Source organism: Anser brachyrhynchus (assembly GCF_964034855.1).
Source record: "Anser brachyrhynchus genome assembly, chromosome: 7".
NCBI classification, from domain to species: domain Eukaryota; kingdom Metazoa; phylum Chordata; class Aves; order Anseriformes; family Anatidae; genus Anser; species Anser brachyrhynchus.
The window spans coordinates 20,551,592-20,578,675 of NC_137701.1; the positions used below are offsets into that span (position 1 = coordinate 20,551,592).

At 37.8% G+C, this 27,084-nt stretch overlaps 2 protein-coding genes across 5 annotated transcripts in view; one reads left to right on the forward strand and one right to left on the reverse strand.

The window, feature by feature from the left end:
• Positions 1–4,131: 4,131 nt before the first annotated feature.
• On the reverse strand, positions 4,132–24,977 carry HAT1 (histone acetyltransferase 1). Its single transcript, XM_080601006.1, has 11 exons — positions 24,848–24,977; positions 22,359–22,430; positions 20,242–20,317; positions 18,420–18,540; positions 12,420–12,599; positions 12,072–12,193; positions 11,467–11,571; positions 11,012–11,118; positions 9,241–9,392; positions 7,828–7,944; positions 4,132–4,545 (listed from the first exon to the last, which is right to left on the reverse strand). Exons 1-11 carry the CDS (start codon positions 24,852–24,854, stop codon positions 4,378–4,380), a joined length of 1,227 nt encoding a protein of 408 aa, XP_080457132.1. The 5' UTR covers positions 24,855–24,977; the 3' UTR covers positions 4,132–4,377.
• Positions 24,957–27,084, forward strand: part of SLC25A12 (solute carrier family 25 member 12) — a 51,332-nt gene continuing 49,204 nt past the window's right edge. For 2 of the 4 annotated variants that reach the window (XM_080600958.1, XM_080600961.1), the window contains exons 1-2: positions 24,957–25,336; positions 25,799–25,852. In XM_080600958.1, the coding sequence (XP_080457084.1) occupies positions 24,992–25,336; positions 25,799–25,852 (399 nt within the window). In that variant the 5' untranslated portion in view covers positions 24,957–24,991. Of the gene's footprint in view, positions 25,401–25,798; positions 25,853–27,084 lie in introns of all 4 variants that reach the window. The other 2 variants (XM_080600959.1, XM_080600960.1) reach the window with 2 other exon arrangements.

Consider the following 27,084-nt stretch of genomic DNA (forward strand, 5'->3'; position numbering starts at 1 on the left):
CGTATAGATTTTTTGCAGTGGCAAAGAGGGAATTCTGAAACACAACTCCCGAGGCCATGCCTTCATTATGTCATTACCTGAGATTCCTTCCATTTGGGTGGGAGTCTTGTATCTGCAATGAGCTTTGAAGAACGGAAGGAATTTTTTTTTTTCCTTTGTCTATTTGCTTCTCTAGACTGGAGAAATGAAACTATTTTGAACATGGAAATCTGGGAATTGTTAGATCAATGATCCTTTTCACACTTACTTGTACCATTATAGGTCTAAAAGGAGGCTCCTACAGCGTCTGTAGTCTCATTTCTAGCAATGCCTGTTACTGCAGCCTTCAGCACAATGAACAAAGAGTGGGGTAAACAATTATTTGAATGAGTAGTTTTGAGTGCTGGTATTTGTATTATTATTTTTTAAACACCGTAGGAAGATTTGAGTGGGACCAGCCCATTCCTACAATTTTCTCTCTAGAGATATAAGCCAGTATGATGGCAGCTAGTATGCCCTGCATGAGTGGGGCTTGCATCTATTTGTATCACTTTGTGCAATAGCCTTCTATTTTTACTAGTTGCACTACATTTCTAGCCTCACCGTTCCAAATACTTCCAACTGTGTGGCTCATAGCCATTTGTATATGAAACATTTTAATAGATAGAACTCATGGTTTGATTGAAATCTTTCTGATCATTGGAGGAAGGCCTAGCAGTGTAAAATTACTGCAAATATTGATGGCATGGGGAAAAATGTTCCACGACTTTTAGTTGATATTTTTTTTGAGAAAACTGAAATGTCTGCAACAGATATTTGCTTATCAGATTTTAATATTTTACCATGCTGTCTTTTTGTCAAGTTCAAATTATCTTAGCAAGCAAAGTCTCACAGAGCAGTAGCATTAGAGAATAATGTTATTTTCAATTTCAAAGCTGGGATTCCAAGCTTCTAGGTGATAGGCTTACAAATACAACGTGTTTCTAGTTCTAACAGTTTGAAACTGATGAAATCAGGTCAGAACTGACACTGTGAGAAAAAGTAAAATGGCAAAATACACAACATAAGATTTTCAAGCCTTCTAGTGTCTGACAGTCATACAATATGATAAAGGAGAAGCATAAAGAGCAACAAAGTATCAGTGAGAGACAAAAAGGAATTGAAAAAATGACCTATATAAGCAGACGTAAATCCTTCGTATAGACATTACGGGCTCCTTACCCTCCTGCTGACATTGCAGAGAGAGACAATAGGTCAGTTTTGAATTGCCTAAACTGCCACATAGCAGCTTTGGGCGTTTGCTCATAGGAGGCATGGACATTTACTGCCTAATATACTGCTTCAGTTATATAGACCTTTATTCCCACTACTGTGGTAGTTGAACTGTCCTTCAAATCCTGTAACTTCAGAACTTTCTCAGTTCTGAAACTGTAGGTATTTTGTTGTATTTCTTCAAGTTATTAGCTGTTGAACTAGAAGTTTCACGGTATCTGAAGTTTGTAACATTTATTTTTCAAAATACATGAGAGGGAAGAGTTTGACCAAGGTTGCCAAACAAACATTTTTCAGATCTTCATTTCTCTCTTAGGATAAAATCTCTTTTATATAGGCTGGAGGTGCTCAATATTATTCTGTATTTCTGCTCCTCACATGCATAATGTTTATGTGCAATGCATCTTTTCCTTCTGTCAATAGGAATGAATTTGGCTGGCCAGTAAGTTTGCGGGAGCTAAGAGAAGCTGAGTTATGCATAACTGCTGGAATCTATGATCCCTTGATGACTACTAAGAGAAAGCTACAGAAGAGAGGAAAGTTGTCTACCTGTATAACGACATAGGAATATAAAATTAACCAGGGGAATTAGTTGTCTGGCCCAGACAGAACCTAAAGGAAGACAGATTAAAAACAGACAGACTTAGGAAGCGCTGGTTTGCAAAATGTACATGTACTGGTGCCTTATGGAGCATGGCAAATGGTGCAGTCATTGCAAGCAGCTGGGTACAGTAAGTCCTGCAAAGTTTGAGCAGAGTTTATTTCTGGCTTTAGGAAAGAAGGGCAGAGCAATTGCATAAAAACTTTAAAGGACTCACCCAACATCTCTGACTACCTGAGACACGCACAGGGGAATAGAATTGAATGCCTTTTGCTTTGGCTAGTCCCTCATAAGGCTTTATGTATGTGGGGCTGGCAGAAAGGCACAGGAATCACTTTCTCTTCTAGGAGGATCGTGTAGTCAAATATACAAAATAATGTTTTAAAACAATGCTTATGGAGGGGTTAAAAATGTATCTATTTTGCAAAGAAATAAGTTGATCTAACCTCATTGTTACTAGCGTCCCCAGAATGCCTCACTGTTGTCTGCAAGGCAACAGTGTCTCTCTGAGAGTGAAACCTATTTAGTTGGCCACCAGAGTTATGAGGTGGCTTCTGACTGTGATAACGGGAAGCCGGGAAGCACTGTTGTATTATCAGGCAGTACAATTAGAGTAGAGTTCTGTCACATCCTCTCTTCCTAAATATTTGAAGTATGATCTTTTTGATAAGTATTCCTTTCCCATTCTTAGTGAGTTATGACATCCTCCATTCTTGCAGAGGAAACATAGAACTATAAATTTGGAACTTTACTGCTTAGTCTGCAAGTTTGAAGGTTAGTTCAAGCAGACTCACCCAAAAAACCTACAGAACTAAATTGACACGTGCTCCCCAAGCAGAAGTGTCAGAAAACCACTACTGTTCTCTAGCTGTTACGTAAGAGATTGCCTCTTTCTGTCAGCCAAGGGAAAGGATAGTCCAGACACTTCTTCAATCACTTCAGACAAAGTCATCGTCAGGGCTAGTTTAATTTGGCAATGAATGTTGTTTCAGGTAATTGGCTTAATTAACTGTAATGGATTAGGGAGTATCACACAGTCTTTCCTGGCAGCAGCACTGCAGAAGCTGTAATCTGCTGCAGGATAGCAGGATTCAAAGTTTCTGTATCCCAAAGAGACTGCTTATTCATTGTCTTGGTGCCAAGAGTTATTAACAAGATAAGTCCCACACAGTTCAGAATATCCAGTTCAGAATATTCCCAGACCATGAAGAAACCATGCTCAGTCTAAGACAGCACCTTTACCACAAAAAGAACTGGACTCTCTATCTCACTACTTTCAACAGTGTCAACAAAAAGAAAATATTCCGGTAGGTTATGAAAAGATGAGTTTGCCCCAAGAGGTTTCACAGCTTGTCTAAGAAAAATGATTTTGTGCATCTTTCTCAGTAGCTTCTTTCATATCTATCTTCCACCATCAATGGAATATTACAATGTTCACCATCTCTACCATTTCATTACATTGTTCAGCCTTTTTAGGATATCCATATACCCTGCGGGTCACAACAGACAAACCTTTCCCACAACAGGTGCTAGAAAGCAGGAGCAGACCTGCAAGACTCTTCTGCCTTTCTATTCTCCCCCCAACAGGAATAACAACTTACAAATAGGGAAACAACATTCAAACAAGATAAAGGGGCAAACAGCCAATCAAGTGTTTTTTTCCTTGTTAGTCCTACAGTTTCTTAAGTCTTAAACTTCTTCCATCTACCTCATGAATGACTTCAGCCTCTGTAATGTGAAAGGTGAGGCAGTGTTATTATAACATCTTCAGTAGACTTATCCAGAGACACAAGTGCAGAAAACTGAATTAAAACAGTTCTTACACTCAACTTTCCCTTTTGGCTTAACATCAACACCTCAACATGCTCAATGAAAAACAAAATGAAAAAACTAAACCACCACCACTCCTCCCCTTCTACTTTCAGGGATTACTACTCAGCTCAGGAGAGATCTCTCATTATCATCGTTAACGATTATACTAGTTTTTGATACTGCTGTAGGTGAACTACATGATCATACAGACAAGATATCTCGGTAAATAGCCTGTATTCAGGAAGTGTGCTGGACAGACCAAAGAACCAGCCTTGTTACTTGTTCATATAGCATTCAACTGAAGACTGCGCAGGCCTACACGGTATTGTAAGACCCAAGTAAAACAGCCTGAGGAGGATCAAGTTAGGAGAAATATGAAAATTGCAATCTAAGTATCACATATCTTGCTATTCAGTTATCTGTTAACTCTTGAGGCAAAACAGAAGGGTAAAAGAAAATTCAAACAATTGGAGTGTTACTGTATCTGAGAATCTACATTGTTTATTTCAGCAATAAGTGCTCCCAAACCTAAAGTACATTTTAAAATCTACAACACAAAAATAGAAAATATTCAAAATGCACAGAAACACAAATCACCTTTAATGTGATTAAAACGTCACATGAGTTTTTTTTTTTTGCAGTTAAGTGGCAATTAAAGATGTGCTTCACAACACTGTATAGAAATTTGCAAGTTTCCTGTACAGGTAGGATCCTCATGCTTGTGCAAGTCGTTCCAGAACTCTTCGGTAATCTGAAACAAGTTGTTGGAAGCTCTCTTCTAACTGTTCGTGTTGCATGTTTAGGTCTATTTGGTTCAACTGATTCGTCAGCTCCTCTGGTCTTAGACACCTTCTCATCTTGGCAAGTTCTCTCTGCTTTTTCTAAACAATTAAACAAAACAGTAATTTGAATGTAACGAACAATTAAAAATACAGTATTTCATTATACTTATTCAATTTCATTATTAAGATATCCCTAATAATAAAGAACATTAACAGTGTTTAATTAGGAAATCTCTTTGGTTAAAGCTTCATAGTTTTTGTATTACCAGTAAACCAGCGAAGTGAAAAATGGTTTCAAAGTTTTACCTTACGCCTACTGATTAGGACTAACGTTACACTACTAGAATTTATGGCATGACAAACTAGATTGTAGAAAAACTACCACAATATTTAGTTCTATATTGTCATTAATCAAGCAATTAAAAAAGAAATATATGCATTATGTATGCTTGGTATCTCATCAGTAAGTATTTCCCATGCCCGTGGAATCATCAAGTTTGTTAAAAGAAAATTCCCCTCAAACAAGTTTGCTTTTCCCATCAGTCTCAAGACCAAAGCCCTTCTATACTCTATTTAACTTCACACTTCTCTCTCAAAGGAAAATTTGTTTGATTTTGATGACTGATGCTGAGGGTCAGGAAGTGGGAGTTGAGACCATGGTAAGTTATAAATGGGTAAGATCTGAGAAGCTTTAGTAATCTCCCACAGATCCCATAGATAGATAAATTTCAGTTCAAAAAAGGAGAAGATCCTGTATGGGTGTCCTGATGAGGCCTCCAAGTACATCTTTGGCCAATATTCAAGAAACATTTCCTTGTAGAAAGGATGTCGAAAGCAACATAACTGCTGGAATTTTAGATTCATGTTTGCTCTATCCAGTCAACATCTAGTCATATTTGAAAGCAATTATGGCTAACAATGAGTAAGATACTCAAAATGTGAAAGTCACCCAAGTAAAATTAGACATGAGAACCTTTCTGAGCAAAAAGTTTGTCAGTAGAAAAATGAAAACCTCTCTATTCTAGAATTAATTGCAAGTCTGCCTAATTAACAGAAATATGTAGGTATATTATAATCTAATTTAAATTTGAGACATCTAGAAGTTTTATATCCCAGCAGTTGGTACATGGAGTATAGCAAGAACAATTCTGCTAATAATGTATAAGAAAAAGCAGAACTTCTACTTGGTATTTATTGAATGCTCTGCATGGGCTTTGTAGGACAAAGAGAGAACTCTAACCCCAGGTAAGCAGATTTTTTGTTTTTCAATAAAGATAGTCTTCACTAAATAGATTTTACACTGTCACATACAGCAATGGCTTTACAGAGCAGAAGCAAAAGTCCCCTGTTCTATAGAAACTAGCTCCCTACTACTTGAATAATCAAAGCTTAAAAAACATTTGTCAAAGCTTAAAAAAACATTTAGGCTATAGCCTTTTCTCTTCTGTGTAGAATATTTGATAACACCAAATTTCACAAGCTGTTCACCCTCTGGATTACCTCAGAGCGATGCCATGTACCAAATATTTCACTTCCTGTATTAGTAGTTCTTATACCAGGAGCAATATAGTTGTCAGTACCAGTCATTCCAACTGAGTGGTGTGTTATATGTAAAAATTGCAGTACTTTTAGCAATAATCTCCTTGCTAATGTGAAGACTTGATGGGGAATAGGTGTATTAATGGATTTTTGGTTTGGGTTTCTGAAATCAGTTGTATTTCTGCTACAGCTAGCCATGAAGAAGCTGTAAAATGCAAGTACCACTATCTTAATTTATTCTACATCTGGACAGCACCGTCCAAATGAAGTTATCAAGTGCTTTATATAAAAAAGTAACATTAAGAATGCTGTAATATTGCCAATTATTTACAAAAAGCTACTTTCCTCCTCCAAATTACTACATATTGAGAGTTTAGTTGCAGTTCTGGAAAGGCTAATTTTTTTAAACAAGAGCATGACTAAACTTTTTTGGAAGCACTGTTTAAAGTCAGTGTATTAACCTAAAAGTCAGCCAACACCTTTTCCCTGTTTACATTCTTTTGAAAAGAATTATTGTTGAAAAATTAAATGGAATACTCTAAATGAAATAGAATATTCTAAAATTTTAGAGGACCGATATTACATATCTAGCAATACAAAGATCTGTATAACTTTTTTTTCTTAATGTATTTATTACATGCAAAGATTCAAGTTGAAATGATTGTTAGAAGCAATAGAACTGAAGATGCCTACGGAATTTTGGGTTTTCCCCACAGGACTTCAGTGCTGAATGAATGAATTTGAACCATGTAACAGTCCTGTTAGATGGAAAATAATGGCCTTATTTGTAGTGGACACTGAGTGAAATTTAGCAAATGAGACAAGACACTCATGAAAGAATAGAAAGTGTTTTGATTAAGATCCTGTCACTCAGCATGACATGGCGTTGTCTCCAGATCAGCCAAGTGTTTAATGCAGTGCTGGGTTCTCATTTCTGCTAACAGCCCCCCTAAGTCCAACATGAGTACAATCAGAGTTTTGCTATTTTGATATAACAGGATAAGTGCTGCTTCAGGAAGGCTTGCAAGATAATCAAGATAATTCTGATACTTTGCCAAACTTTTCCAACCACGTTTTGGTCTGCTCAGTAAGTACGTAATTGCAGAGTAGCTAACAAGCTAGTTACAGCAATAAACCTAGGTTCATCTGTGGTCTTTTAACTCTTAATACAGAGACTGACGTGATTAGCAACTACAATATACACATACATATGTGTCTCAGATGGTCAGTTAATGCAACACAGATCACCTATATTGAAGATCCTCAGAAGCATATTTAGTAGGAACTATGAAAATTACTTTACACTAAGTTCAGTAGTTGCTTGAACTTCACTTCTGAAATTACTTTATATCCCATCTGCATGGAGTCCTATGTTGACATGGCTATTATTACTTCTAGCAAGCTGCTTTGTTAGACCCAGTTAACAAGTAGAACAGGAATCTAAACTATACCTTGTATTCTGTGTAAATGTGCTATGACATTTACCCCTCACCTCCAACTTTGTGGTTTGTTTATTTAAGATGTTCTTAACCTTTTCAAGAAATAGACTTTTTTCCCCCCCTTAAGTCTATCTGGATGTAATGTCACCTGTAGGGCTACATACCATAAGCTCAATAACAACTTAATGCTGGAATTGAGCAAGAAACAGGAGACAAACAAGACCTTCAGCAGAGTTATGAACTAATGTTCTCTGCATCTGTATACGTGTCAGTTGATCACTGCATAACTAATAGTAGTTGATTGGCAACATAATTAGCATCAGCTACATTTATGGAAATGAAAGTAAAATCAAGTATAATTAGCCTTGAAGTAAGTATTAAATGATACTTAAGTCATATACACCTTATAGGGGCCAATCAGTCTTCTTTTAACATCCAACCGATAGCTTCTGGACTGTTCTGCATCACCCATATCTGTTGCACGCAATCGGAGAATTTCATAAACTCGTCTTGTGTGTTGCTAATGAACAGAAAGAATAAAAATAATGTCCAAATAAAAAGATCAGTTAACAGAACTCTAATATGACAGTATTTATCCACTTTGAGTGATTCCTCAGCTTATCGGACACCAGTCAGAGGCACTGACGAAGCCTATGAGCCTGACCCTCCTCACCAGTGGGTTAAACGAATAAATATTAGTTATTTCTCTATTTCTTCCATGCAGCCAGTGTCTGATTTCTCAAAATGCTGTACCAGCCACAGAGGTGTTTCAATGACCTGCAGCAAATGAGCAGCAAAAAGTCCAGAAGCCATAGTCCAAAATGGCTTCAAAGAACTCAGGGATTGGAACTAGAGTGACATTAAGCAATTTATTACTACACAGTACCTCCTGTACTAATTTTAATAATCTTGACATACCTACCACTCTTCACAAAGCTACTTGGAAGTTCTAAATATGAGAAAGAAACAATATTTAAAGTTTTCTGTTTACTAGGAAGAGAACGGAAGACTAATTATTTCTAATAGAAAATTGAAGTAATTTTGGAACACTGATCAGCTAGTGTCACATCTGGGAAGGAAACAAGATTCATGTTGCTACTATATTACTACTAACTGCTGCAACATTAAAACTGAATTCAAGATCAAGTATTCCTTTGCTGAGCAACAGAATAAAATGGTTTGCTATATGTGTTTAGATACTATTAAAAAAATCAGATTATTTATCCTCTGCGGCTTAAGATCTCATACGCGGAAGGCTGCAGATGTACTTCCCTTACCTAAGACGTATGATTTTTGTGAATGTTTGAATACCGCTTGTCCCCCTTGCATGCTGTAAGACTCATTCAATGTTTTCACAGAACTATACTCAAATATTTGAGTTAAGCAACTCTGCCTCTTCACTACTATACTCAGCAATGACTTTAATCACTCACTGTGGAGATTATCAGCGAACTTAATTGTTAAATTTAACTGTTTAGTTCTCTAAATGTTTAGAGCTGCCTTAGTAAGAGTTGCTTGCTACTTTAGTGCTCTGCATTCCCAAAACAATGGCTATTTGTATAGATATACTTGAAAAAAATGGAAGCTGATACCTGAAAAAATTGGTAACTCTCAGATTCTATTACATCAGCAATATCAGTAGGAAAAAAAAAGGCATTTCAAACCATGAGCTATGTACCTCTCTTTGAGATAGATCCTAGAAATCTGTTAAAATATGCTGGAGTATGCAAATTCCAAGTCTCCACATCTATGTTTAAATTGCTCTTCTACTAGCTTCATAAGAATAGGTCCAACTACAACAGTTCTGATTTAATACCTTATTTATTTTCAACTTCTGTTGAGCTTCCATCACCATTTCTTGACTGAAGCCTTGCATTAAGTTTCCTGGTGAAAAGCAAAGCATGTCTTGACAGAGCTTTACAAGAACAAAGTCTCTTAGCTTTATGTAGTTTTCAGATGGATCTTCAGCTAGAAAGAATGCATATAAAAGCACATAGTTAATATAAGCATTATTTGTTGCTTCACCTCCTGTATGTAATTACAAGGACTGTGAAAGACAAAACCAGATACAGTATTCATCACTATATAAACAACCATGCTTAAATGTAAGTACTGCTATCAAAGTTTTAGGTGTATGACATGTATTCTGCAAAAGAAATTGGAGAAGCTGTACTGAAATTCATTTATTCCATTCCTTTTCACCCAAATCAGTTTAAAAAAGTTCAGATAGTTTCTATATAGTATACTAGCAATATACATTTCACTTGTGTCAGCTAGGATGACAAGTTATAACCAGGACAAAACATTCATTGCAAAAGTGAAACTCTGAAATGTTTTAAAGCATTATTTCCTCCAGGGAATTTAAATTTTAACCTTTCTGAAAAGAGGAAAAGGCTTTGCTTAATTTTACTAAGTATTCTGGCCACATATCACAGTTGTCAAGCCTGACTTTCTCATAAAAATGACAATAAATAATTTCGTAAAAGATTCCATAACTTGAGTGCCAAAGAGAATATTTATTTATGGAAAAAAGCAGGACAAAGTCTATAATTAAAAGCTATTTTAGAGCAAATTCATACTGTTTGCTACAACTCCGCATTTAAGGCACTGAGCCATGAAACATGTCAAATGATTTATTCAGTGTTAAGAATTTGTTTATCCTCAGTTGTAAGAGCAACGTACAGCTTTGTAGTATTAGCAGGAAAAGAGATAATAAAAAAAATACCACTCTATGAACAAGACTTCATGTTGCATAGAGGAAGTAGTACTACCCTAGGTTCCTATGAACTGGATTCAAATTACCAGGTGGATTACCTTGTGTTAGGATTATCCTGCAGTGATACATAAAGAAAGCAAGTATTCTATTGCATTTTAATTATTTTTTTGGGGAGGTGGAGAACTATTTTTTAAACTAAGACCTAAAATGAGTTCTGAGATGGCACCTACAGTTAAATAGTCAATTCGAGTTTGAACTGTGTTTCTTCCTATACTGGTCTTGAAACCACAGGACAAATATCATATTTGTAGCCAACTTTCATGCTATATTTTTTCCAGGTGTATATACCCCCCCCTTCTTCCATAAAATTTTATTTTTATGTATGGCGCACACACCTCTGACATGATGGATGCATTTGGCCATGCTCCTGAAGCACAAGTCCTGTACAAATTCTTAGTCTGTAAAATTTTTACCTGCACAAATATTAATATGCTATTTTAGATTTTTCTCAGTTTTGAGTTTTGGCTAATAGAAGTAAGTTGAACAAGAAATTTGACAAAGCTTGATCTCCTGGCAAATTCAGCTGTGTATCTCACAATAAAATGGCTAATTAGCTGGTAATCCGTGCATGCTAGGGATTGAATTTTCCTGGTGTGCTGTTCTCTAAGTAAAGGATTTAGGGAGCTACATTATATACAGTTCTTCTATAAAACAGGGTACCATTAATCCTGAACTGAGCTGAAGCTAAATCTTCAAAAGGCCATTTAATTCTGACAAGCGAACATGAAAGTTGGTTTGTGGGCTAGCAATCTGTGAATGCTACAAGTTGTGTTATTGAACAGGTGAACTTAATTAAAAATTTAACACAGACCTGTTATATCAAGTACTGTAGGAGAAGACATATAGTATCTATGAACTGTTTCAAGAAGCTGAGCACCATGGCCTTCTCCTTGGAATGGTGGCAAGATCAGCATCTGGCTACAGACAAAGGAATGCATTGATATTTCAGTTCAAACGCATGCATTTGCAAACATTATAATATAAAGACTTAAAAACTAAATGGTATTTCATTTTTCATTAAAGTACATGTACCAATCTTAATTTTAAACCATAACTCTTATGTAGTCTTAGAATTGCTAAATATTCAAAAACTTGTTTGAGATTCCCTCTGCTTCAAGAAGGGAACAATGAAATAAATCAGTGCATAGCCAGCTAATAATGGGGATTTTTTTAAACAAATCAACACCATTATAAACAAGTATTGGGAACTTCAGCAGTTCCCTCTTCTGAAATAAAAGGCAAGGCACGAGTTACGCCGCCAATTACCTTACACGTGGCCGGGTTTTGTCTGGGTACACATAGTAATTATAGACTGTCATGTAGCCTACGGTCGCAAAGAGCGTAGCTCCATCCTTATTATACTTCTCAAATCTGCAGATAAAACAGAAAGCCAAGCAGGTCAATTACAGTCGCGCTCCCATGCAGTGTCCATTTTCTTTTCCATTCTCCAACTGAATTTTCAGTGTCAGCAAGCTACTCTGTGAGGGCCCAATGGGTACACCTGCTATGTTCTGAATGTACAATTCACTTAATTGGTGTGCAGCAACTTGGATAAATCAGACCTCTTTGCAGCACTTCAGTGCACTTGCCTATTATAAAGATGAATAGGTGGCAAGTAAAAGAAAACACAGGCAAAGCTCATTTTACTGTTTAAGCCTACATTCAGGGCTCTAACGGACAACAGCATTTAATTCAGCTCTATTCTCAAGGTTTCCCAAAGCATAATGGAGGAAAACTCAAGCCTGATAAACAATGGTTTTTCTTTCCTGGGAAAAATATCATTATACTGCTCCAATAATTGGCCAGCCACAATTAAAATGCAGGCTTTGTGGAGGTAATAAGGTCCACTATTGCTTTAGAACTGTACTTACACTAGAAAGTAGTTCCATCTTTCATCATCTACATCAATAAAGCTAGCAGTTTCAATAAACCACATCAAGAACGTCTGAAGCCTTTCATGATACTCTCGAAAGCCTGGACATGTCATGTCAGCCTAGGGAAAAAGCCAGGAGAAGTCAGGTGAAGCCTATCACAGATGCAAGAGGAAAGAAAATCTGTAAAACCTAATTAAATTCTCCAGTACAAAAAGAACATGCTCGTAATTAATAAACTGGTTAAATGATCGCATTTATATACTACAGTTGAAACATTACACAAAGTTCCTCACTTCAAAGTAAACTAAGTTGTCTGCTTGAGAAGTTTCACTTATTTTTTCATACCTTATATATCTGATAAGTTATGTCTTCACCAGCTTCCTCATTATGAACAGAATATGTGTGTAGCAGCATTCCAAAGGGCTTGAAGTTGACCTCCTTTTCCAGCAGAGAGACAAAGTCATCTGTGTTTGTACAAAAACCAGGAGGAATGATTTCTCTAATTTTACTTTCAACATCATCTGCCTGGGGAATACAAAAGGGGTCAGGATCAGAGGAAGATTAAAAAAAGACAAAGTGACCATTGTGCTATTAGAGATGAATATAAAAAGAGGTGCTATGGCCTATCAGCAATTTCAAAGAAAACAAGGCAAGGAAGTGTTCCTGTTGTTCAATAGTGACATCCCAGCAGACAAAGGACTGGAGAGATACAGGAAGGTCACAGTCCAGCCACCCTCAGTATCCAAAAACTAGTAGTTACATCATAAGTTTCTGAACATTTTTATGTTCATGGACTGTTACATTTACCCATGAAAAACCTAAGAGCGTTGATAGCTATTCTAATAAAAGCATTGTGTGAAGGAATACCACAAATGGCAAGACAAGGAAGGAGGCTATAAATTCAGTCACATGGAAAGAACACTACTCTTGTTTTTCCTAGTTTGTTGGATGCAACACATTTATTTCTGAAAGAGCAGTAAAATCAGAAGCCAAGACTTTTCATCCCACAAGTCTCTACGACTGTGGCACATAGCCTTATGGAGCTGGGGTTCCCAAACAAGCAGCTTAAGAGGTATTAGGTGGTGCTGAACTGAGTGGAGAAAAAGGAACAAAGACCAAAAACAGTAGCCCCCAAACAAGAAAGTGACAGCTAGCACACACTTGCAGTCTTATGTCTCACTGCTTGAAATGCCTGCCTATAGTCAGCTGCAAACTACATTGCAAACTCAGAAGACAAACATCCTGCATTCTAATCAAAGAACACTTTGAAAACAAAGTTGATTAAATAATAAAAATATCATTTAGGGATACTGACAGCATATCCAACCTGTAAAATCTAACACCAGGGAGGAAAGAAATATTCTAACATCAAAATTAAATTCAGAGATTAGAAGTACCCTTTTTCAGTTAACCAAACTGAAAGTTAGAGACTATCAGCTGAGCAGACTTCATAATCCTTTTCAGACCCCAAAAAGACCACTTGATTGAATACATTTACTACTTCTTTTTAACCATGAATATTTGATGAAGTTTCACAATAACGTATTACTGCTTCTCACCAGGCAATAAAACTTAATGAATTGGTCTCAACTTAACAAAACCGTACTCCTCAATACAACCCCTAAAAGCCTGACATTACATTCAACAAAATGAGCTTACATTCAATTCAAACTTTCCTCTGGACAATGAATCCAGGTTTTTACTTAATGGAGTTTGCCGTGAGTTCAGCTGTAATGTTTGTATTGTATCTATTTCCACAAGGACTTACACAAGAACACTTTGTGTTAACTTACTAAGCAGCTCTTTCACACCGTTTACATGCATGATGGGTATTAGTTCAAAACCAAGACCCTTGCTACTTAGCATTCAAAACAGGGAAATTAAGATGCTTAGAACAAAATACACTACAAAAGGCTAATACAACATGCTACTAATTCCTGTCCTTTCAACCATCCTCCCTTAAGTAGAAGCAATGCACCTGCAAATGAATAGCACTTTATCATTCAGTTACATTTTTAGTGTAGAGAAAGATGGATGTGGTTCAGCACAAACAAGTTTTATTCTTAATGGTTTGGTACTACCAACATTTATATTTATATTTGTAGAGAGCGCTATTAAGCAATTAAGATATAGCACTACAGTACTCGGTGTAACAACCCAGTTAAAACATGTACAGTCTTTACATCCATTTCATTCTCAAAACAAAACACCTTCTCTGTTCATCCTAAAGTAATACTGATTTAACGTATTTTCTTTACATTTGCTAATTTAACTGCATAACACAAAATTAGCTGTGTTTTGCAGAATCATGGAATTACATGCATTAACAAGAATAAGTATTTGTATAAGCACAGTATTTCAGAAACACTCATTTCTTTTCAAATTGTATAAGTGCATTATTTACACCGATCTTAAGTCTGCACTGGTGATAAACTTTTAGGAATCCTTAACTAAGAATCTCTACTGACTTTCATTTTGCACATCTGCAAAAAACATGTAAAAATCCTCTAGAATTAAAACAGGAATTCCAAGCATCAGATCAATAACAGACCACGTGGATGATACATAAAAAGGGATGAACATGCTGTAAGAAGTATTGTGTGTCATGTTTAAAAAAACCTGCTCCCCTCATGTTCATAAGATTCATCTAACAGTGACAGGAGACAAACTCTCACCTGTTGAAAGCACGTAAGATAACGCATCTTAGTTCTTAGTTGGTGAAGGGCCTAGAGGGGAAGACGTATGAGGAGCGGCTGAGGTCACTGGGCCTGTTCAGCCTGGAGAAGAGGAGGCTGAGGGGGGACCTCATCGCGGCCTACAGCTTCCTCGCGAGGGGGAGTGGAGAGGCAGGTGACCTATTCTCTGTTATCACCAGTGACAGGACCCGTGGGAACGGTGTGAAGCTGAGGCAGGGGAAATTTGGGCTGGACATCAGGAAGAGGTTCTTCACCGAGAGGGTGGTCACACACTGGAACAGGCTTCCCAGTGAAGCAGTCACTGCACCAAGCCTGTCTGAATTTAAGAAGAGATTGGACTGTGCACTTAGTCACATGGTCTAAACTTTTGGGCAGACCTGTGCGGTGCCAGGAGTTGGACTTGATGATCCTTATGGGTCCCTTCCAACTTGGGATATTCTATGATTCTACATAACCACAACATATTTTTACCTGTTGCCTCCCTAAGGTTCTCTCCCCTTGAAATGAAGCCTGACAATCTAAGAAAGGAAAGAAACTATATCGTCAGTTACTTTTAGGGTTAATAAGATCTCCATTTCTTACAGAAGGAAATCCCAGAATCCTCAGTTTGAGTGGTGACATAAGTTTAAGTGATCCAATTTTCAGTTAGTGAGTCCTGAATTATTGGAATCTGGAAATACCAATAGCATACAAACAGCTTGATTTATTAATACCTGTAGTTGTTTAGAGAAGCACCCATTACATCGTAGGCACTTTCAAAAAACTTCTCCAAAGTGCTCATATACCAAGGAGTTACTGAAGTTTGTTTACTGCCTTTCCCTTGTGTATTTCTTTGATATTGGTGAGAGGTTTCTTTTATCCAAGCAAGGCACTCATATCTTACCAATTTGCAAGGATTTACACAGAACCATTTCTTTAAGGAAGAACAATCCTGTTGGCTGCTGCAGCAGTGTTAAGCACAGACAAGACATTTAAGAGTGCAAAAACCGTTGTTGACTTGTGAGACTCGTTGAGCTTATGGTTCATGCAAGTGCTACCTGTAATGTATTGCCTTCATACACAAACCATGTGAGATGATGGGGACTAAAGTATGGACTTCATAACTAGACTTGATCTGTAGTAGGACTACTTAAGTGGGCAATGTAGTTAAGCGTACATTATATTCAACTCTCAATACTTCTTAAAATAGAGATTATTATTGTACTAATAGACAATTATAACATTTGTGTATTACTTGGATGTTATTTCAAAGTGTCTTCACTTAAAATAATTATAGAAATATATTTGAAAGCTGAATTTTTCTATCAGTTATAAATATTAATTCTAGCAGGGAACAATAGAGCGATCTGTTGTATTACCTAAAAAAGTACGTCTAATATTAAAATTGCACTCACTAACTTGTGTTAAAGCAAATATATTAGACTAGCTGCAAAGCAAGATAACATATTGATAGCAAAGACTGTTTTATAAGTTAGTGAAATACTTTCCTTCACTCCATCATGAAATCCAAAACAAAAGGAGGCTACTTGAACAGCTGCAAATCTGAAAGTAGCTAGCAATTCAGAAGTCAATGCTATTCATATTTGCACTAGAAGAAAGCAGCCTCTCTTCAGATATTTAAAAGAATCAACTCCACCCAAGGGATCAATTTTGTCCATTATCATTAAATGGAGTGCTAACCAAGAACATACTTGTGTTCAAAACATGATTATACTTTCCTGAGCCTTCCTTACTAACATGGGATATATAGGTCCATCTTCAGGGAAACAATATTAAGATGCATAAATATACTTGAAGTTCTGGCTACTGGCATTTCAGGATCTTAATTTTTTACCTAACGTTTAAAGATGTTGGAGAAACAGCAAACAGTATTTAGGCAAATATTTCAGTCAGTCCCTAGCAGATAGAGATAGTGGCAGCTGCTGTAGTAATAACAGTAACAAACTTCCTATCAGAGAATAAAGTCACCTGCTGTTGAAAGGGCTTGCGTGGGGATAAGGTGTGAATAACTTGACACGGCGTTAAAACTCACTTTTAACCAGCTTGTTCAAGGCAGACTACTGTCCTTTCCAGAACGCGATTTGCAGCAGAAAGATTACCAGTCATGCACAGTATATGGTTTGTATTTTAATATTAGTATCCCAAATTAGCTAAGCAACTAAACAGTTTACTTAAAGAAATACATGGTAATATGCATTTAAATTAACAACCTGCTTATTTTCAAATATCAACACATTATCAGAGGTTCATGTAGTGTTACTAATGCTAAATACAAACGGCAGAACGAGACTGTTGACCACCATGTCTTTTTTCCTTGCTAAGGTTTAGATGTAGCCATATGAGCAGCTTATTAGGACACACTGTGTTAATACCAAAGGAAGCACAGTGAAAATGCTTCAGTCAAAACCTGTAAGCATTCTAGAAAAAGAGTATACGGAAGTCTAGCTCAAACAGATGATCTTTTTGTCCCCGTCTCAGTCCCTTAAGCAACTGGAGGAATAATTCAGTAGAGGCAATGCTGGGCTTGAAAAAAGCAAGGATTCTGAGCGATCAGAAAAGCTGCAGTGTTAGTTTAAGGCATGACATACCTTGTTTACTTTGCTTGTACTTCTAGAAAAGTAAAGCAGCTTTGTTATTTGTACAGAAAATAGATAGCATGTGAGTAAAAAAGGTATTTTGGTGTGGATTCCCACTGTGACACGATTTTGAAATTATATTGGTGAAAGGCTGGACGTGGTCTGTTTGATTTTAATATGGTTATTACTTAGCCAACAGGCTTTCTTTTTTTTATTTATTTCTAAAAGCTTATTAAGATTGAAGGATATGACCTTTCACTCACAAGATATATTGTCCTAGCCTCAGAAATATTTCAAAATACAAAAGTATATTTCCAGGGACTTAGCCTGCGGAACTAAGTATATTTAAAAGTATATTTAACACAAGTGCAGAACAAGGAAGGACAAATCTATAGAACTTTCATTCCAGTATTATTTTTCTTTAGAAAGACAGGCTTTCCCTTGAAAGCATTTAAATAAGTTCTGATGAATTTGAAATTATGAACTTTAAATACAGCTTCAAATCATAAAGATGCTTACTCTTAGAAAAGAGAATAGCTTTTCTCAGGCAGAGTAATTTGAAGTCAGTGCAAGTGTATAACCACTCTACAGAATATTGTGAAGATTCACCAATAACCTCATCAGTAGCTCTTTTCAAAAGAAATCAAATTTTTCTTCCCTATAACTAAGCAAAACCCAGATGGTACAAAGTTTTCTTCATGCATTACAATCCACTCTGAAAAAAATCAGTTTTCCTTCTTACTGGATTCTCTTCAATATGAAGAAAACCACTAGTCCTCCTGGAGACGTCTAACATAAAAATTGACTTGCCTTTTTTTGTGGAACTAGCCTTGGTATTAGTACCTTTTGTTTGGCTGTAGCATTTGGCACATTTTTGATGGCAGTACTGAAGTCAAAGGAAGAGCAATGAGAAAACGTATAGATGGAGTTCAAAGCTTTTTTTTTAGGTTAGTATAATGGGAAGCTTTTTTTTAAATGTAACTCATGTTTGGGTGGGTAATTACTAAACCTTGAATTTTTGTCTATATTCCATTAAACTTTCCCAATAAGTACAGCTTTGGCTCTGTCTTTACCTCCACACAGTCAAACTTCTCATTAACTTTAGATGTATATTCGATGCGGAAGAGCGTTGACAGGTTACCAGCAATATAGTACAAGAGGATCTTCAGTCCCTTGTAGCCAAAGGCAACTTCACTGAGGAAGGAAAAAAGCACATTCAGGAGATCTAAATTAGCTTCACAGAATATTCACAATACAGCGCTTTCACTTATCACTTTAAATTCACATCATCTTTCCCAGCGAGGCATTCTAAAGACTCCTTATAGGAAAACGGGAATCAGACTGAATGCGTCTCTCTCTAGAGAAAGAATGCCTTACATTATTTTTATTAGTTATTTTGCTCCTCTAGTGCAGAAATAGAACATGTCCTTGGACTCAGTAAGACAGCGCCTGTACATTTACGGTGATAGCTCACAAAAGAATACCTAAGATAACTAATATTGTATTTATGTTTCTAATATGTTAACCTCATTATTGTTTATTTATTAATACCAATTAATATCATTTACTAAAACTTAGGTTTGCAGTGTAGCAGTCTAACATTTTGGAACACTACTGCAAGTTACTGTATAAAACACAAGTAGATAACAAATCATAGCAACAAGTGTGTTTCTGGTGGAAAGTTGCTATATACTTATCTGACTTAATTAGAACCAAGTAAATACAAAAAGGTATGGACTAGAGATTTTTTTTTTTTTTTTAATACACTTCAAAAAATGTGAGTTGCCTGAATATAAGTACTACATTGCTTTAAATCTAGAGAATTTCTTTTCAGGCAAAAAAAATGAAATGCAGAAAATGGTTATATTCACAGAAAGACATTAGAATCTTTCCTTTTTTTTTTTTAATGCATTTTAACCGAGCTTTTTCCTTTACGGTAGCACATTTCTAATTTAAAGTTTGAATTGCCAGAACAATAATTTGTATGTTAGCTATACTGACAGATTGGAGAGTTCTCCCATTACTAAAAGCACAATTACTCTCAGTGATAGCTGCAGTAGATGTGCAATAGTGCAACTAATTTTATTACAATTACTATAGGTAGCACACAGTACTTAGAATACTCTTTAAAGGAATTGAAAGTTAAAAAACTGTTTCAAGTAGACAGATATGCGCATGTATTTTCCTTTAACTTTTTTTTTTTTAAAGCTTTAACTTTTTTTTTTAAAGCTACAGCCAGACTTTTCACTATTGCTCTTCTGATAGTATTAAATGACATTCTAGCACTAGGGACATAGTGGCTAGTTTCCCTACTTAAGTTAGAATACTTGAAAAAAGATGAAATGCCTATTTTAAACAGTTTCTGTATCTCTTGAATATCTAACTGATTACAGGTGTACGTATTAGAGAAAACAAATGCCTGAGTTCAATAGTTATCAATTATCTATAACAGCCAAGAATATGAGTTTAAGTTAATACTTAAATCTTTTTCACTAAAAATTCCATGCTATATTGTAGTAAAAAATAAATTGGTATACTGTTGACAGATACCTTTTTGGCACTCATTACTGTGAAAGTTTTAAGGAAGAATTATTAATTCTTACAAATCTTAACAGATTACCTGAATGCAATAGCCATTGAGACAAGTAATTCTGTTTGCACAATCAGGCATTTTGTCCTCTGCTAATATCTTAAAAGTAGCACATAAAATGACTACAAGGCCGTAAGTCCACATGCTAAATACCAAGGCCATTATTTAACTATACAGTCATAAAACTGAAGTATTGTGTGTCATTTTAAATAGTTTGCTATAGTAGTATTTCCTGTTCTCTAGCAATTAGGAACCAACCTCCCCCTTCCAGACCTATTAATTTTACTCTGAAAACTTTAACTTACTCATCTCCAAATACTTGATGGCTATACTCTGGATTAAATGTTGTGTTGTCATCTTCCAAATCCTCAGGAAAGCGAACTGAGAAGAAAAAATGAACATGACCAAGTCATCAGTTTGTTCATACAGAGATGCGTTGCTAGATGTTTATGCATTCTTTCACTATAAACAGCTTCAGTTGTGAGCCTACGTTAGGCTGACATACAAATGAAACAAATACATCTTGTGAAAATTAGATGCATGTTATTTCCTCAAATCAGTAAACACAGTAAAATGGAGAAATTGATGCAGATACATGCATATTCAGACATATAGATATACAGTTTCATACACATATATATCCTGACTGTTACTGGCTTTTACTCCGTGTTGAACACCAAGTACACTGCCCAAATGGATATTCCTACACTAAACAAGACCAATCACGTAATCGAAGCTGCCTTATCGCTTTTTTGCTCTTCTCTCATATGTAGTTCAGAACACCACATTGTAAGGAGTCTTCAGAGAGTGATGAATAGAAAAAAACGTTTACATGCATTAATGTTGATGTTAAAATTTTTAAGAATCAACACAGATACATTAAAAACAACGGCACTAATACAATAGTGGTATTTGCACCAAAATTACAAAAATAATTAGTTATTATCTCCCCATGACTTTTTTTCCAGAGAGCTAAACAGTTGAGGTAAAGTAGCAAAACAAAAAAAGGCAAAAATAGAGCAATTCTGAAATATCACCATGGATCAAATGAGGACCCAGAAGAAGACAGTGTGCTTTTATATGCACATGGGAAATGCGTGATTTTTTTCCTCTTCCCAAATGGTATTAGTTTGTGAAGTCTCATCTTTTCTTTTAATATAGCTTGCATATGTGACATCTACACTCAGCAAAAGAAAAAAGAAAACTGAAAATATTAGGAGAGAGAGGGCAATGAGTAACAAGTAAAAAGCCTCTAGCAGTCTCCCTGAAAACTCATGAGTAGCTCCTCGGATTTCTAGACCAAATTCACTCCAATAGTTCTTGTTATTTCTCATCCTTTCCTTGGGTTTTTGAAAGGCAGAAGTGGAAACGTAAAACATTAGATCCAGTCCCAAACTGATTATTTCAAATATACTGTTTAAGTGCAAGAGAAATGTTTCACAATTATAGTGGCCTAAAGATTTAAGTACGTGGGTTAGAATGACAGGTGTGGATCACAAGGCTAAATTTATTATGCATTAAAAATAATATTAAACTTTATGGAACAGACTGTTAGTGGTAGCTCTGAGGAGTGCTTAAGAGGTTCAATACTTTTATTTTCTTAACAAGTGATGCTATTTATTCTGTTCAATGAAACAAAATGCTGAAGGGCTAGAAAGATTAAAAACACACAGGTATGACCTATTCTCTTCTTAAGAAATTACTGCTACAAGTAAGATAGTTTCAGACATAAGTGAGTCTATCAAGAGTTCAGTAATTCTGCTTGTATTTTGGATGTCCTAATAAGCAAGCTATATAAAGCAAGGAGCAGTTCTTAAAATCTTAGAGTAACATACTACTTCTACTCAGGTTTTAAACACTTTGTTAAAAATGGCTTGGGTAATCTAGATGGGGGAGGGCATGGGGGCAGCAAAAAACCCCAACCCAACAACACAACACTTTTCAGTTTTCTTTCTTGTGTTTACTATTTCCTCAAAAAAAAAAAAAGAGAGGAAAGGGAAAGATGTAAAATAAAAAATAATTAGAAATTTGTAACCCTAACAAGATGAGCTCTGCTTCTAAGGTCACCATGAAAACAACAGATGCTTAGGACTACATCATAGCATTTGGCTTAGAGAAGAAGAAACTGAAAGAACATACTGAATACTTAAAGAAAAATAAGGGAGGTTAAATTCCAATGCACTCCAGTAATACGTTAATAAATTGCAGATAACATTATGATGCAGGGACAGGCCTGAGTTTCTACAGCTATACTTAACTGCACTAGTCTTAGCAAAATTAGGCTAGTATTAGTCTAATTAGACTGCGTTCCTATTCTTGTGTTTGTATATTTACATTAACAGGTACATATATAAAACCTGGGTGGATTCATTATAAGAAAGTTTCTTAATTCAAATGCACAGTACTTAAAAACCGACATTACCTAGCTTTAGCTGAATCGCTTCATTTGTGTTACATTTGTATTCAGCCAGCTTCTTCTCCATAGCAGTTAGTCCTGAAGAAAAAGATTTTAAAAATGGTTTAGATGTGCACAATCTGTGTTACTATTATTCAACAAATATGTTTAAAAAAGGTTCTCAAGGACAGAAAGAACCACAACACAAAAACACCAAAAATATTGAACAAGTAGAAAAATCCCCAAACAATATGCACTCCAAATATAAGAGGAATGTTAAGATTTCTAAAACACTTTTCTGGAATTACAAACAATAACTAGAAAACAGACCAGAAGTATCTTTCTCTTTAGTTTCTGAAAATGAAGGGGATTATATTCAAAACATTTATATGTTATAACGTTTAAATGTTTAAGTGTTTAAAACTCATTACTAATAAAACACATTGGAAAGCAACAAGTAAAAACTAAGAATTCAGTCTGACAAATGTTTCTTTTCAAGAACACACGCATTTGCACATCAGTATTTCAAGATACCTAGTTCATCCCAATTCTAATTTCTTATTACTTCTCCGGAGAGCAGGGGTGCCCTGAAGCCTCATACCAGAGTAACGCTCTATTGGACATGCATTACTAGGCTCATCATTCCAGCTCTGTAAGAGTCGGAGACTCTTGTCCCGATGACACCCGGATCTACATGAAGCTATAGTCAAATGTAATGCTCTGCCAGAGGACTCAAAGCGTACCTTTATGGGAGAACACCTTACTTCCTGTAAACATTGCCACTTCCTTTAAGAGGCAAAACAAATCTGTTTTCATAATAACTACACCTTTCTAAAAAATTCATGTCACCTCCTATAAGCATGCTTTAGTTTACAGAGACATAACTATACAAAAACTACACAAAACAAATGCAGTGAGTAAGCACAGGGTATGGTTGACTGTTACAAGTTTCACATCCCCATCAACCTCTATCCCAAGCCGTAGAACCAAATTAGAACACACAAATGTTGTCAAATATGTAAACAAGAAACACCGCAGAGACTGTTGGCTCAACCACTAAAACAGAAGCAAGAAACGTGCACCATTCACACCCCACCTGCCAGTTTTCTTATTGGGACTTAAGGAAACATTATTCTGCAAATGGAGAAAGAGGAGCCAAGTTCTGTGCCTGAGATCTCAAAAGAGCATTTTTCCCCCTAAACATCAGAGCTCTCAGCTGGCTAAAGAGTCTTTGCTAACGCAGGATTTTGATGCAAATCCATTTACTGAAAGCTTCAAATGGCACTAACAAAGATTCCTGTATTTCATCCAGTAAAAGATCACTTAAAAAGTGATTATGGAAAGAACATTTTTGGTAATCTTTTTTTCCCCTGAAGCAGAAATTGAACAGGCAAGTAATATATAAAAATGTGCAGATATGCCTCCAGATGTTACGTTACAGAGCTATCTTGATATCTGTATAAAACGAGGAAAATGAATTTCCTTCTTACAGACTGAGGACTCAACAAGGATTTGAAAATAAATACGTCACATGGAAGGAATACTTTTTCACCCAACAACGTAATTAGAGACTGGTGGTCTCAAAATAAAAGAACAGACCTAAAGCCGAAAAGCATACATCGGCTGCTTTGGAAGACTAAAGTTTTGTAACTTTACTGACTTCATTTCAGAACACACCACCCCTCTAGTAAGTAAGTTTTAGTTTTTTATCCTTCCTACTTTTTAACGGCTCTATTGTTTTTTGCTTTAAGACTGGCAAATCTGTTTTCCGCACTAAGAAATGTTTTCCAAAAGACAGGCAGACGCTGTATTTGAAGAGCAGTAAATAGACTGAAAAAGAAAGCTGGTGACAGACTGTCAGCCAGGAAAAACAAAGTTATAATACCCTCCTTTCAGCTTCTCAGGTTTTCTCAAAAGTGTTTGCATACATGGGTGTAAAAAATACTATCCCCAAGCACCACGCGTTACGTTACACGGCTATTTGTTTACCCAGCAACTACAAATACTCTCGGGGAAGACAAAACCCCAAGACCTCTAACAAACATAGGACGTACCTCTTTTAGCTACTATTTTGTTCCTTAGTACGTCTTTTAGCTACTATTCTGTACCTTATTTCTGCACGTTTCCAGTATCTCACAAACAGGTGCTCTTGAATCGGGGCACCCGTACCACCAGCAATGCCCCAGCCACCCCCCTCTCCCAGCGGGGCCGAGGAAGGCGACACGAAGCCAGCCGCAGCCGGCCCTCGGCACCACGCAGAGCGCCGGCCGGCAGCGGAGCGCCCCTTCCCCTGCCAGCCTCCGCGTCCCCTCCTGCCAGCGGCGCCATCACGGCGCTCCCCTGCAGCCCCGAGCTCCCCGCGGGCGGCTTGAGGCGCAACGGCGGCTTCACGACGAGCCGCCCGCCCTGCCTGCCTGCCTGCCTGCCCGCCCGCCCGCCCTGCCAGCCTGCCGGCCTCCCTGCCGGCCGCTGCCGGCCACCCCCGCCGCCCACCGGCGCCCCGTCCCGCGCCTCACCCGCCATTTCGGAGCGGGGCAGGACCAACCAGCCCGCGCGCCCACCCGCCGGAAGTGAGAACACGCGCCCCCGCTCCTTCTTCCGCTTCCGCCCGCGGCACGCAGCGAACGGCTGGTGCTGGCCGAGGCACGGGGCTCGCGCGCATGCCCGCTGCCACCCCCGCGGGCCACGCCCCCCCTGCGGCGGCAGCCTGTGGGAAGGGCGTGCGCGCCGCGGCTCATTTGCATAGCCCCGCCCGCTGCCGGCACAGCGCGGGCTGCACGGGCCGGGCGGGCGCACGCTCAGTGCTGCGGCCTCGCGTCTGTCCTGTCAGCGTCCGCGGCAGCGTGAAGGCGCTGAAGGGGCGGGGCGCTCCGCTCGGTACCACAGCGCTGCGCTGGGGCGGCGCGTGGAGGCTCCTCGCGCTCCTCCTCCTCCTCCTCCTCCTCCTCCTCCTCCTCCTCCTCCTGCCGCTGCTGCTGGCGGCCGGGCGCAGCATGGCGGTCAAGGTGACTCTACCCCCACGCCGCTCGGCTCGTGAGGAGGCGGGGGGCGGCCGGGAGGCGCCGGGCGGTGAGGGGGCTGCGGGCGGTGAGGGGGCGGCCGCCGCCATTACGGGGCAGCCCCGCGGGGGGCCAGGGGAAGGCGGCGGGGCGGCCGCGGGGAAGGGACGAGCGCAGCCCGTGCTGCCTCCGCCTCCTGAGGGGAGGCGGCGGGGAGCCGCGGGGTGGCGGCCGGGCGCCCCCCGGGGCGGTCGTGGCACCGGAGAGCCGCCGGGTTTCGGCAGCTGGCAGCGGCCCTGGGGTTACGGGAGCGTGCGGCGGTAACCGCAGGGGTTTCACCTCGGAGAGTCTCCTTATCGCTTAGATAAGGGAGCTGATAGCGCAGCCCTTATCGGTGTCAGTTGCGGGGGTTTTCGCAGCTGTGTCGGTAGCTCAGCTGGTGAAGCATTAACTTGCTTTTATTTGCAGGTGCCCTCAACCAAGAGAGCGGATCCTGCTGAGCTGCGAAATATTTTTTTGCAGGTAAACGGACCTGTCAAACGTTGTTTGATTGACGGACTTGTATTTTTGCCTTTCCAGCTGTTAGCCACAGCGTCATATGTGTGTCTTGGTCATGGAGCACTTAGAAGTGCGTTTCGAGTACACTGTATGTTGAGGGGGTCTTCAGGCGTTGAGGTGAAACTGCTCCTGACACAAATGGTGGTCAACCACTCCAAATTCTAATCTTAAGTAATTCTCTGAAGTATTTTCTAACTTTCTATAATAAATAATTTCATCCATAGCTGTTATTTTTAAATAAATTTTTACACGATTCTAAAAAATACTTCTTATTAAGACTGTATACTTGTATAGCTTTTATGTGATCCTCTTATCAATAGATAGATTTCTGGTGATGTTTTTAGAATTTAAACTTTTTTTTTTTAAGATTGATGTATTTCATAATATTATCTCTTGCAGGACATTGAAATTACCATACTTAATTAATAATGTGAAGCTTTATCCATTCCCTTTAGTTACAGTGAAGCATGATCTGAAAGAAAAATCCCATCAGTCTTAAAACTTTAAGGTTTGAAGGTCCTATGTTTTAGGTCCACGATTAATTCATGGATGTTTCCAAAATCACTAAAATATCTTTTTTCTTTCCTGATGAGTATTACACAGTATATTCAAGAAGCTTAACTCTATGAGAAAGGGAAGAATGTAAATATTAGAGCTAATATTGTAAATAATGAGCTCTAGTATGACATCTCTGATGTGCAGCTTTTGGACCTACCTTGTTATCTAACATGTGAGAATTAGATGAAGAAAGCTTTTTGCCCAAGAGAGAGACATGATATCTCAACTATTATTTGGGGGGATTTTTGATTTTGTGTAACAGATTACTCTGATAACATCACTCAAGTGTTAAAATTTAGAACTTTGGAATCAAATCATGGAAGCCCAGCTGTTAATTTCTAGTTAAAGTTATTCTATCACAAACTCATTTCTTGTTGATGTGACATTCAGCTTTTGTATGTAAGGGATACAATAAAGTACATTAATCAAACAGGAATCATGAAAATATGAATTTTCATACATATACTTGTAGTGCAAAATTGTTTCCAGAAAAAACCCAAGCCTAATGTGAAAATATTCGGTTTGTAAACAGGAACTTTGCGTGATTCTTGACTTATAGTCACTAGAAGTACTTGCTTCTGGAAATAAGTAAATTGTTTGAAGTCCTTTATTTTGGTGATACAGGGAAAAGCGGAGAG